The 13,006-nt window shown below is 36.8% G+C and overlaps 3 protein-coding genes across 3 annotated transcripts; 1 reads left to right on the top strand and 2 right to left on the bottom strand.

The window, feature by feature from the left end:
- The first annotated feature begins 6,132 nt into the window (after positions 1–6,132).
- LOC105224977 (phosphatidylinositol-3-phosphatase SAC1) lies at positions 6,133–9,451 on the top strand. Its single transcript, XM_011203257.4, has 10 exons — positions 6,133–6,492; positions 6,752–6,843; positions 6,942–7,279; positions 7,348–7,456; positions 7,513–7,700; positions 7,769–7,924; positions 7,996–8,385; positions 8,444–8,611; positions 8,671–8,772; positions 8,835–9,451. The coding sequence occupies exons 1-10, from the start codon at positions 6,455–6,457 to the stop codon at positions 9,030–9,032; spliced, it is 1,779 nt and encodes a 592-aa protein (XP_011201559.2). The 5' UTR covers positions 6,133–6,454; the 3' UTR covers positions 9,033–9,451.
- A 23-nt stretch (positions 9,452–9,474) lies between these two features.
- LOC105224976 (28S ribosomal protein S29, mitochondrial) lies at positions 9,475–10,866 on the bottom strand. Its single transcript, XM_011203255.3, has one exon. It carries the CDS (start codon positions 10,751–10,753, stop codon positions 9,578–9,580), a length of 1,176 nt encoding a protein of 391 aa, XP_011201557.2. The 5' UTR covers positions 10,754–10,866; the 3' UTR covers positions 9,475–9,577.
- A 161-nt stretch (positions 10,867–11,027) lies between these two features.
- LOC105224975 (ADP,ATP carrier protein) lies at positions 11,028–12,917 on the bottom strand. The gene is made up of 3 exons (XM_011203254.4): positions 12,078–12,917; positions 11,881–12,008; positions 11,028–11,713 (listed from the first exon to the last, which is right to left on the bottom strand). Exons 1-3 carry the CDS (start codon positions 12,390–12,392, stop codon positions 11,236–11,238), a joined length of 921 nt encoding a protein of 306 aa, XP_011201556.1. The 5' UTR covers positions 12,393–12,917; the 3' UTR covers positions 11,028–11,235.
- Positions 12,918–13,006: the final 89 nt, after the last annotated feature.

The following is a 13,006-nucleotide window of genomic DNA, read 5'->3' as shown; positions in this document are numbered from 1 at the left end:
AAGATGGGAGTTAGTCACCAAACCATTTTAAACCATCTGCAGAAGGCTGGATACATAAAAAAGCTTGATGTTTGGGTGCCTGATGATTTGACGCAAAAAAAACGATTTGACGAAAACAAAACCCGCGATATGCTGTTGAAACGGAACGAACTGGAACCATTTTTGAAACGGATGGTGGCTGACGACGAAGAATTGATCACATACGACAATATCAAGCGAAAACAATCGTGGTCGAAGGCCGGTGAATCGTCCCAAACACAGGTCAAGTCGGGATTGACGGCGAGGAAGGTTTTGCTGTGTGTTTGGTGGGATTGAAAGGGAATAATCTATTATGAGCTGCTCCCATATGGCCAGACGCTTAATTCTACCATCCACTGCGAACAACTGGACCGCTTGAAGCTGGCGATGGACCAGAAACGTCCAGAATTGGCCAACACGAAGGGTGTAGTGTTCCACCAAGACAACGTCAGACCACACACTTCGTTGATGACTCGTTAGAAACTACGGGAGCTCGAGTGGGAGGTTTTATTGCATCCACCATATAGCCCGGACATAGCGCCAAGTGATTACCACCTGTTCCTGTCCATGGCGAACGCCCTTGTTGGTGTAAAGTTGAACTCAAAAGAGGCTTGTAAAAAGTGGCTGTCCCAGTTCTTCGCAAATAAGGAGGGGGGCTTCTACGAGCGGGGTATTCTGAAGTTGCCGTCTAGGTGGAAACAGGTTAACGAACGAAACGGCGCATATTTGAACTAAATCCGATCACTGTAACACTTTTTTAAAACATTGAATAAGGATCAAAAAGGCGGAAGGGATATGTTTGACAACCTAATATTATCTAACTCCTGTTCTATTCACGCAAGTCTATTATTTCTATTTAAACCGAATCTGCAAATCGGCTTTTGCAATTTTTGAACATTTTTTAAATTAGCTCCCGTATTGACCTTGGCCATTCTTCACATCTGAAACGTTTTACGTTGCTGTTTTGACAGGTGACGAAAGCATGCCCAACGATTGGAATTTTAGTGTGCTCGGCCCAATCCACAAAACAGGAGACCCCACAATCTGCACCAATTACCGTGGGATAAGTCTAATCAACATCGCGTATAAAGTTCTATCGAGCGTATTGTGTGAAAGATTAAAGCTAGAATAAGAGGACATTCGACGAAAAATCAAACTGTACAAGTCACTCATTATTCCCGTCCAGCTATATGGTGCATAGGCATGGACAATGACAACATCTGATGAGTCGACATTACGAGTTTTCGAAAGAAAAGGTTTAGCGGAAGATTTATGGTCCTTTGCGCTTTATACATGTTTCCATTAAGAAACTTCCTCTCGTGTCAACGCCAGGTAGACCGTCCCTTCGCTTCGCAAGCGGTTTTAGTTCAAAATATTTATTGAAAGCAATGATTTCTCTAATTCGCCTTCTTAAGAAAGGAAAGTCTTCTTCGACTTCTGATACTAAAGGCTTTTAGTAAAATTTATATTCTGGATATTAAATCACTAAACTTTCGATTCGGGTTGATTTACAGAGAACCAAAAAAAAACAGAAAAATCCCACAAATGTTCTATGGATCAATCTGCACAACTTTGCCTAAGAGACTATGAATCTAAAACCGGATTCGAGTCAGTGATTTTTAAAGCACAATTTTTTTGGAATTATAAAAATTTGTTCCATAGTTTTTTAGATATCCGAATGAAATTTAGTATGTCAGTGCCATTTGATATTTTATTGATCATTTGTCGGAAGTGGCCAGATTGGACAACTATATCACATATCTCCCATACAACCGATTATTGAAATTTTTTAAACTTCAGAATGAACCGAAGAACATTTCCCGCATACGCATTTATATAGGTAAAATTGACCATCTCTAATGTACAGTCCCAAATAACATTTCGTTATGAAATCGGTTTCATTAGTTCAAAAAATAAACCATCTTTACTTCGAAACAACATCAAAACAGAAATGTGACCGAAAAATCTGAGACGGTCAAACACTGGAAAACATACGAAGTTGGTGTACCATCTGTTCAAATTGGACCAGAAGTGATAAAAAATATATATATATTTTCAAGTATTTTAAAATAAATCTTTATTATCGCTTTCAAAGTAGGCTACTGTGCTTTTAATGAAATTTGGTTTTTGCAGTTTCGGCTAATTTTCGAACCCCATTCGTTATTTTTTGTTATTTCTTTTACGATCTCTACTCGACGCTATATTTGCAAAAGATTTCTGTATTTTGGTAAGAATGTGTCGTTGGCACGCTTCATACTCCAAACATTTCTGCAACATATTCAATGATTCCGTAGCCTCGATTCCATTGGAAAAATTTCAACCAAATTGATTGTCAAATGGCAAAATTCACCAGACAAACTTTTCGCCTCGTAAAAACAGTTGCCGAACACACTAATTGACCGATCCCAGTCAAAATTGTTGTGGTGGGATTCCATCTAAGGCTCGTCTTTTGCGAGAGGTGCATTTCCAGCTTGATGGGTACGGAAATAAGCAAAACTGTCGTGCTTTTAAAATCGTCTTCAAACATTTTGAATCGTTTTCACAAATATAAATACAAGTATATGCATTGGCTAGCCACCAATTTTCAATGCCAAAGCGCCATTCACTTTTACCCAATCACATTTGAATTCAAAACAAATACTCCGTTCAAAGGTAATAAAGGCTCCGTGTGGCCTCTTAATTACCTGAATGACAGCAATCAGAGCTTTGGCATCGATCATTTACAAAATAAAGCTTCAAAATAAAGACAAATCTTAATTTGATCGCATGCGAGCTTCCGGCTCGTCTATGACTAAAGCGCGTAAAAACATAGAAATTCTAAGCCACACACACGCACACGTTCCTAAGATCATAAAACAAAAACGGAATACTTCAAGATATTTAAAAACACAAACTCGTATTGAATACGAAACTTCAGAGTAAACAAGTCGCTTATGCTAATCAATCTCGAAAACAAAGAAAAGAAAAGCAAAAAAACAACAACAAAATAAACCGAAAATGCTCATAATGATAGTAATCGTTTTAAAAGTAGGAAGATGCGCGTGCAGCGTTATTGGCTTAAATTTGAATAAGTCTCAAAACTGGTGTGTGCCGAGTAATTTCATGCTTTTCGAAATCCGATTGCTGCTTTACAGTTTCCAGGTGAAGGAAGTTCCGAGTGTAATGATATTGACAAGCAAGCATTTTCAGTGTGAAATATACAATTTTACTTTGTTGTTTACATTTTACTAACCTTCAAGTATCGGGACCTAGAGGCATGCGTTACTATTAGAGATACAAGCGACGGTATGACAGAGTAAATTCTCAAGAATGACTGCTACTCAACTGTAGACCCTTTATCCACACCTTTTATTCCGTTTTATTTTTTAAGATTTCTGCCATTCTTCCAGCAGATTTCCAACACCGTTGAACTTAAGGTAGTAGTCTGGTAACTTGGGTTCAAAAAATCTAAAAATTTTTTACTTAATTTAAAAGTACAATATCTTGAGAATATACTGTGAAAATTTCAGACAGAAATTCATAATATTTCGGGAGTTATGACGAGTTTCCTAGAGCGCCTCGGAGTCCCCTCTCACGGAGTTGTTGAACTTTAAACGCGTTTTTCTCAAAAAAATTGTTTTTCTGGTCGGCCCGGATCCTAACTTTTTTTCTACTGAACCGATTGCTTTCAAATTTTATTATAAACACTTATAGTTCTCGTCGGTACTGACGAGAATTATTTTCACCCCTAACTTTTTATTTTACAACCCTCTCTTCGCAAAATAAAAGGACTATATTTTTTTAAAGTCCGCCATTTTGTTATTTACCCTTGAAATTTAACTTCAGTAGTTCCGACCAGAATGACATGTCTATAGATTAAAAATAAACAAGAATATTTGATTTCAGATAACATCAAGAGCCAAAATCACCCGGTCCACCCGCGTGCATTTTTTTTTTTGAGGTTCCAACTTCGAGTGAAAATAATAATAGTAATAAAGTATTAAATTTTTTCAAATAAATTTTTTTTTATATTTTCAATATGTAAATAAAAACACTCTAAATATTCAAGATAATTCATTTTTATTTTCCTATAAAAAAACACCCTCCAAAGAAGTCATGAAAATAGGCATAAGTTACCAGACTACTACCTTAAGAGGTTATATTCACTTACAGGTCGCTTTTTTGTGATTTTTTAAGAGGCATTACGTTTAACAAATAAGTGTACCGTTATGAAGCGAGCGTTTTTTGTGAAAATTAATGAAATACCAATTTTGAATGGGAAAGTAAAAAACCAAATTATTCAAAGTATTGGCCAATGCTTTTTACACATTTGACCGCCTTTCTGGCGATTTGTGGATACCATACCGATAGATATGTTCGTCCAATCAATCTTCGAAGCAAACCAATCAGACTCTCAATTTTCGACTACTGTGGAGGAATCGAAGTACTGCTCAGCCAATGCGCGTCCCATCGATGAAAACAATCAGTAATCAGAAGTGGCCGGGCCTATTGAAAATACAGCAGGTGGGGTAGCAGCTCCCGGCCAATTACTTTGATTGTATCCAAAACCAATTACTTTGCCGTGTCTTCTGGTCCATTCTGGTCAATTTTCGATCAATCTTCCTTCCTACTGAATCGATATTTTTTTGCAGATAATGTTGATGGTAGTCGCTGATTAAACGAGTATTTTCTCCGTTTAGGATTCTCAAAATATATCCCACTTTTCATCGTCAGTGACAATTCGATGCAAAACTGATTTGCTTTCGAGTCTTTCACTTAACATTGCTGCCATTTTCTTCCTCCAATATTGCTTGCAATCTTCAAACCTTTTCGTTCTTCATTTTTCACATCAAAAATCATCTTTGGCATGCTTCTGACAGAGCATGATCACCATATGCCTCGACAAGCATTCAATGTGAATAAATGCTTTCCAAAATCATCACTTTTCGGTACAAAATTTGACATTTTCAAGACAATGAAAAAATATGGTGTCGTTTGTGCAGTGACGGTAAAATGACCTCGAAATTTGTTTAAATTCGAATGAGAATTTCACTCTTCATTCAACGCGCTTGAAATAACGGTGTGTCATCAACAAGGCCCAGTATACACATGAAATTCAAACTTTGTTTAAAGTACACTTCAGGATCCTAGAAATTTTTAAAATGGTTAGAAAAGTTAAAAAAATTTCCTTACCCAATTCTCTGTAATGTCGAAGCGTTATAGTCAGTCAGCTGATCAATCGGAAGACGATGGTAATCGGAGCCTACCTCATGTATTCACATAAATTTAACCTACTCCACAGTAAACTTTTCTAGAAAACTAGACATTTTTTTCTTATTATTGAATTTTTTATCAACAATTTACTGATCGGTTTTTCGAGAGAAAATCTTACAAGTCCCATTTTGCGATAAAAATATGAAAAACTAAAACCCTTCCACTGCCACGCCTACAAAACGCCATTAAACGAAAACCCAAAAATGTGTCAGAAATAACCACCAAGTTAGGATATATGTAGAACCGTAATTTGGTCCAGACGATCGTATTAGCAAGGGGCAGCTGTGGTCCCACCTTTTAACAGACTTAATGTACATATCTCTCGAACCGACTTACAGATACTACAACGGGGCGCTTACCACTTGGAAAACAAAATGTAGACTAGTAGAGAATAGCAAATGAAATGAGATAGTAAGATCATAAAGGTCTTACGAAGACGCATCTAGCGCTAACTGACAACTGGTAGGCCACTCTCCTATTTACCTACATATGTACATATTTCCATTAGATAACCTACCGTTAGAACTTTTTTTTACTTTTAAAAACTTACTAGGAAGAAAAACAACAAAAACAAGTTCCCCGACTCGAGTAAAACCGATTAAAAAAGTTTTTAAGAAGACAACTTCGACTTTTTTACCTTTAAGCTATTTAATAACTTAAAAAATAACTATTTTAGTTTTTATATTTTGAAAAAAAAAAAATAAAAATTTAAAAAATAATAAGAAATGAGGACAATTTCAACGATTTTAAAAAGACTTTCCCATTAACAGAAAATATATTGTATAAGCGCAACTAATCTCTAGCCTCCACTGTAAGCAAAACATATCGATGCAACCCTGTGCAGAATTTAATATTACAGCTGATTAGTGTCAAAATTTGCAAAATTTTTGTTGGCAACCAATTTGTCCACGATTCTAAATTAATTATTTAGTTACAGTAATCAAACTAAAAAAATAGCATAAATGCCTTTAAATTAACAGATAAACAACGAAGGAACTAGCGACAATAAAGTCAAATTTGCGCGTCCACTTGTAACCAAAATAAACAACGCCCATAGTGTGGTTGATTTCGTTGCCAGGGAGTGATTAGCAAAATTGATACAAGTAGCGGACTAAAAGTTTTTTATTTTTAAACTAATTTTAAGTTTAATTTCGTGCATTTCACAAAGATTGGTACATACAAAATGGATACCAGTTGGGATATACACGATGACATGAATTTGTAAGTTGATAACGGACAAAGATAATGTGTTCAGTGGATAGTGGTCTTTGTGTGTTAGCTTGTATGTAGCTTAAAGTAGGGTGGGTGGTTGAGTGTGACTTTGTGTAGGGCACACTTAATCTGCACTTGAAATGACATTATTAATGGATTAGCCTTGCAGCTGTCCGCCGCATATATGTGGCAACAAAGCTTTTGACACGAATATGACTGCTTAGAGATTGATTTTATCGATTTATAACCGCTTTACAACACAACACAGGTACATAACGCCGGAACGTTTCGTTGTGGAACCCAATGGCAAAGATGAGCTGCTGGTAATCGATCGCGTTGTGAATACAGTACGTGTTCAAAGTAAGTTAACGCAAATGCGGCATTTAAAAATTGTACACAGAAATATACATGAAATTGTATATATGGTATGCATGTTAACAATGTTATTATTATTGTAGGCAAAGGCAACCAACTGAACAACCAAGTGCCCACAAGGCGTGTATGTGGCATACTTGGCACCATTCAACTACTAGGTGGCCATTACCTAATTGTTGCCACTCATCGTCTTTATGTGGGCATGCTAAATGGCGCCATAATATGGCGTTTGGCAGGTTACGATATTATACCCTACATTCCAACTATAACACATTTGCGCCCCAAACAACGCGAGCAAAATGAAACATATCTTAACATGTTGCGGCAAACATTGGATACGCGTTTCTTCTACTTTTCCTATTGGTACGATTTGACACACTCGTTACAGCGCCTGCACGGCATGCCGCCGGACTTCATGAAGGTACATATTTTGCTTTGGACATTAACACTTTTCAATGTACGCATCTAATTTTTTTATACACTCCTTAGAACGGTTTGTTCGAGCGCGCCGACGAGCGCTTCGTTTGGAATGGCGCTTTACTGCGTAATTTTAATTGTCCGGAAATGCGCAAATTCGCCTTGCCAATCATACTAGGCTGTATGAATCTTAATTTATTTAATGATAGTTTTATTAAAAAAAAGCTTTTTTTTCAGTTGTTTCCATAAATCAAGTGCAAGTAAATGGTCAAACGTTCTTTTGGTCCATCATATCACGCCGCTCTATACACCGCGCCGGCACACGTTTCTTCGCGCGTGGCATAGACGAGACGGGTAATGTAGCTAATTTTGTGGAAACGGAACAAATTGTCGAGTACAATGGACAGCGTATATCCTTTGTGCAGGTGATTTCCGACAGTTTTCTTATACAATGGAATTAAAATTATACAGAGTATTTTTCTATTTGCAACAGACGCGAGGCAGTATGCCCTTCTTTTGGCGACAATTACCAAACCTAAGGTATAAACCCGATCCGGAACTGGTGCCGGGTAAGGATCACTTGGCGGCATGCATGAAACATTTCGAAGCACAGGTGATGCTTTACGGACGTCAAATAGTTCTAAACCTGGTAATTTGTGCAATTGTGAATATATGTGTAGAATTATATTATAAAAGAAATATATTCTTTATAAACTATAGGTGGACCAAAAACGCGCAGAGGGCAATTTGGAACGCGCGTTCCGCACATTTGTTCAGCAAATGAATAATCCCAATGTACGCTATGAGGCGTTCGACTTTCATGCAGAATGCAAGAAAATGCGTTGGGATCGCTTGCAGATTCTGATCGATCGCGTAGCACACGAACAGGATGAGTTCTCAGTATTTCATTTACGCGAAGATGGCGGTTTGGTATCAGCGCAAGATGGCGTCTTTCGCACAAATTGTGTTGATTGCTTGGATCGCACTAATGTTGTGCAAAGTATGCTAGCCAAGCGTTCACTGAATGCGGTCCTACAAAAGCTGGGCATTTTGCAAGCCGGCCAAGTTGTAGAGCGAGCTTCGCCCAATTTCGAGTATATTTTCAAGGGGGTAAGTTGTATACTCATATACTTAATAAACATTAACTTGCTTGTTTGTATGTATTCAGGTTTGGGCGGATAATGCGGATGTGATTTCACTGCAATATTCCGGTACTGGCGCTTTGAAAACCGATTTCACACGCACAGGAAAACGTACAAAAGCCGGTCTTATGCAGGATGGTGTCAATTCAGCAACTCGTTACTATCTCAATAATTTTGCTGATGGAAGTAGACAGGTGCATGAGTTCGCATTTGAAAAAAATTACAATATTTTTATGTTTTTGAAACTTTATAGGATGGGTTTGATCTATTTCTGGGCAAGTATGTGGTTAAACCGGACGAAGGCAATTTATTGCCATCACCGTTAGTGGTTACACGCACTTGGCGCTACAACACGGTAAACTTCTGATTCGTAAAGAAAAACTTTCCGATTTTAAAGAAATTTTTTTGTATTTTCAGATACCTTCCGTTTTGCTGTTCGCCGTGGCAATGCTCTTCATTACCGCCATCTTTCCGGCAGAATTTAATACCGAAAGCTTGCTTTTCCTTTTATTCTGGGGCACAATTGTTGGAGTGGGCACAACTGGCATATTGCATTATGGCGTGGAGTTTGTCGACTGGCCGCGTTTACATCCACCAATTAAGATCGAAGCCTAGCAAATATGGGAACGGCGTTATTATTTGCGTTTAGATGAAAACAATTAGTAACTCGTAATAACGCCTCGAATACAACCTACGTAACACCATCTGCAGTGAACTTAGTTAAACATTTGTTAAAATTTCAGCCAGTGTATATGCATGTTGGCCGCAATTATTCGCATTTGACACTACAGTGTTCAACTTAAAAATTCCTTGCTTGTTTCTGATCTAGATTGATGTTATATTGTGTTCGAAAAGCCGGTTTAATGCTAAAAAAGAGAAAATATTTGCCTAAAATAATAGTAAAAACACAAAAACGCAATAGTTAATTACCTCCTGATAACATGATATCGAGCAATTACATTTATAAATGTAGGATGATTTTCTTAATGAAATGCGTACATGTTTAACCAATAAATACCCACTATTTCAACGAAGTTAATTGATTTGCAACACTTAATTACTATATTGGATCATTTCAATAATTATTATTATATTTTTAATTTTATTTTAAAAAGTGTGAACAATATTTGGTTTTCCAGTTTGCAAAGTTGTGCATTCACTTACAACGAACGTGTTAATTGCATTAATGTATAAGGATTTTTATTGCTAAGGTACTTAAGTTGTTCGTCAAAGCCTTCCGGTGTTTTCTGAATCCAATTTCGATCTAAATAGTACTGTACACAACTCGCGAACTCTTTATCGCTGTAGTTATCAACACGTACTGGCACAAATGGATCTAAATGCTCGAATCCTTCCTTACCGAGTAAATAACGTGGCATGTACGACTCCATAAAACCTTCGGTCATTCCTATTTTATCCACTGTTAATATGCACACACCATTAGTCCAATTGTAATTAGTAATATCGAGGAAAGGTTGTGTCAGCGTAATACGATCAGGGGTTATACGTTGTTTATGATCTCCAAACACACGTGTCTCCGGGTGGAAAAATGCATTAAAACCATCAATAGCAACCATAACTTTACATTTATCTTCACTAGCATGTTGCTTCAGCTCGGATAATAAAGCAGCAATTGTTTCGGAGGCGAATTTTATACGCGCAATACCGTGCTCCACCAATTCCAACAATGTAGAACCAGCTGGAGTTGCTTCTCTTTTACTCCAGACGTAATCCTTACTTGTTTTCAATTGTAGTTTGGTAAGTAGATTTGTGTTTTGAGTTTTAAAGTGCACTAACCACGCTGCCGCATCAAAAGGTAAATCGATAAAACCTTCTTGTGCAGCATTCGCAGTTTCTTTTGGACGCTTCATCCAATTGGGTACCCATGGTACATGTACAAGCACAAAATTGTTTTGTAACCCATAGTGCAATGCATGAGCCATAATTAACGTTTTGCCAACACCATTGTCACCGTATAATACGTATCGTATCGCAGGTCGTTTGAAATCCGTATTACGGATATAATTTATTAACTCTAAACCGGCCGGTCGCACCATGAGACAAGTTTCGGTAAATGTTTTTACTTGTTGCTCGTACTGTCGTGGAAGTCCACCACCGCTAAATAGTTGTTTCTTAATTTCTGGTGCAATTGTGTAGAATTTTGCTTCATGCACTTTTGAATGCAAGTCGGTGTTTGTCTCGCCTGTGCGGTAATCAGTTGGGGCAAGTTTAGGACGATTATAAAGAGGTTCCGCCGCCGCCTCCGCTGTTGCTGTGCAGAATGATGCACACATGTTTGTCAATCGTGGTAGTTTTAAAGAATGTCTAGCCAACATATTTGCAGCAAATTTTTTACGGTTTAATTGAAATTTATTGAAATTTGTGGAAAAAATTTATAACCGAGCTGAAATTCACGCACTTATCTATCAGCTGTTTTTGCAGGTGAATTAACTGTCAATTACTTGAGAATTTCTAATTTCGATAAACATTGGAGAGTTTTACGCCTTCAAATAGTTATCGATATTTTAAACACTTAAATCCGGTTTATTTAAAAAAAAACGAAAGTTTTTTTTTAATAATAATAAAATAAAACATTTGAATTATTATAAAAGAAAATATTTTAATGTGAAAAGACAGGTTTTCATTTAGAATAAGAAATTACAATTTGTAGTAGATTAATCACAGTCGCGACTTCAAAACTTAAATAATAATTAAATCATGTTCAAGAACTACAGACACATTTAATTCTTAAACATGTGAAACTACCATTCAAGTAGTGAGGTCTCATCTGCTAGTTAATTTATAAAAATTTAAAATGTTAATTCATTAGCTTCTTAATCTCATCATACATCACCAATACAAGTGCCCCACCAGTTCCACGTAGAACATTTGAAAACGCTCCTTTGAAGAAAGCAAAGGGCCCTTCTGTGCGAGCAATAACTAACCAACAATGGGCAGTGTTTTTGTAAACGCGTTCGCCAGCCTTTACGCCTGATTGCATCATCATACGACGACGCACAGTATCAAATGGGTAAGAAACTATGCCTGCAAAGGTGGTTACAGCTTCCGCAATTAAAAAATTTACCCATATAGGTGAATTTTTCGGATCAGGCATTAGCTCACGAGCCGTATCATAACAACCGAAATAAGCCCCTCGATACATTATAATTCCTTGTACAGAAACAATAAAACCTCTGTACAATCCCATAAATCCATCAGTTTTGAATATCTTCTTTATACAATCAAAGAGTCCATTAAATTCGCGTTGTCCTGTCTTTCCAACGTCAGCAGCCAAGCTATTATAGAAAATTGTGAATTATGACTTAATGCATGTAACTGAGCGCCGACTTTAAATAAAATTCTACAGCTAAAGTAATAACAACGATATCTTAAAAGTTTTCTATGATCTACATAATAGTTTATTAGAGTACACAGAGAAGCTAAAGCTCGCTTTTTTACCTACCGAGTACGTGCAAAATCCAAAGGGTACACAAATAAGAGTGACGTGGCACCAGCTGCACCACCGGATAGTATGTTGCCTAAGAAGTAACGTCCCTTTTGTTCTTTTTTGTTTATGCCACTGAGGAATATCTTCACAATTTTCATAATGCTATTAATTTAAAATTGGTTTGTTTGGATGTTAAAGGCACTTCATCATACCTGTTTATATTTATCCTTAAAGGCAAAATTCAATGCCTGCGTGGGAAAGTATCTAATGACGTTGGCTAGATTTCCTCGCCAAAATGATAAAAAGCCTTGTTCACGCGGTATTCTTACAAAACAATCAATCATTCCTTTATATTGCTTGTCGGCAGAGATCTGCTTTGATATGGCTTGTACTTGCAAGAGCAATTTAACGCGTTCTATCGGCGCCATTGCAGTTTTTGCTATAGCTGCGGATATGCCACCAGCCATAAAATCCTTAAGGAATCCAATGGGATCTGACAAATCTTTCTTTATTTCTCCTTCACTCATAGCGCTATTAAATATTTAGTTGCCAATTCAAAAGTAATGATGTTTAAATATTTAGAATTTAACAATTATACAATGAACAATGAGAACAATTCGATCAAATGTGTCAAATTTACGAAAAATTTGTAGAAAACGATATAGATTTGAAAGGTATTCAAATTAAGAAATCGATAAAACTCAATTGAACGATAACAATTAAAGCAAGCAACCGACTCTTCAAACCTAGTTATGTAGTCTTACGGTAATTGTCAATAAACGCAAAGGGATTAAGGATATCGGTTGTTGTTATTGTTATCTACGTTATGGTGTACGCTAAGAAAGAAGGGTATAATCCTGAGAGCTTCGAAAGTTCCTTGAGTTAAAAATTATTGAGATCTTAGGCCACGTTCGTTGTTGATGTTGTGATGGTTTTGAGTAATACTGCTAAACTAACATTCTAAGAACCATACATAACCCAACTTCGACGGTAGTGTGATAACTGGACTAATCATTTCCAAATGAATACTTTTCTTCAATTTTAATCGCCTACGCACGATGCCAATTGTCTAACTTCAACCAATTACAGAAGCTGGAACCTATTAGGTAACAGAACCTGCATATCTGCACTATACTAGAAA

The sequence above is a fragment of the Bactrocera dorsalis genome, chromosome 4 (genome assembly GCF_023373825.1).
Source record: "Bactrocera dorsalis isolate Fly_Bdor chromosome 4, ASM2337382v1, whole genome shotgun sequence".
Lineage (NCBI taxonomy): Eukaryota > Metazoa > Arthropoda > Insecta > Diptera > Tephritidae > Bactrocera > Bactrocera dorsalis.
Note: the sequence above shows the minus strand (reverse complement) of the source record. Positions and strands in the feature narration are given on the sequence as shown.

Excerpts from the sequence above, each read along its gene's own strand:
- LOC105224977 (XM_011203257.4), top strand. The coding sequence starts at position 6,455 with ATGGATACCAGTTGGGATATACACGATGACATGAATTT. Across the intron at positions 6,844-6,941 it reads GAATACAGTACGTGTTCAAA|GCAAAGGCAACCAACTGAAC; the intron begins GTAAGTTAACGC and ends TTATTATTGTAG. Across the intron at positions 7,701-7,768 it reads AGCGTATATCCTTTGTGCAG|ACGCGAGGCAGTATGCCCTT; the intron begins GTGATTTCCGAC and ends TATTTGCAACAG.
- LOC105224975 (XM_011203254.4), bottom strand. The coding sequence starts at position 12,392 with ATGAGTGAAGGAGAAATAAAGAAAGATTTGTCAGATCCCATTGGATTC. Across the intron at positions 12,009-12,077 it reads TTAAGGATAAATATAAACAG|ATATTCCTCAGTGGCATAAA; the intron begins GTATGATGAAGT and ends AAAATTGTGAAG. Across the intron at positions 11,714-11,880 it reads TTGGATTTTGCACGTACTCG|CTTGGCTGCTGACGTTGGAA; the intron begins GTAGGTAAAAAA and ends TTTCTATAATAG.
- LOC105224976 (XM_011203255.3), bottom strand. The coding sequence starts at position 10,753 with ATGTTGGCTAGACATTCTTTAAAACTACCACGATTGACAAACATGTGT.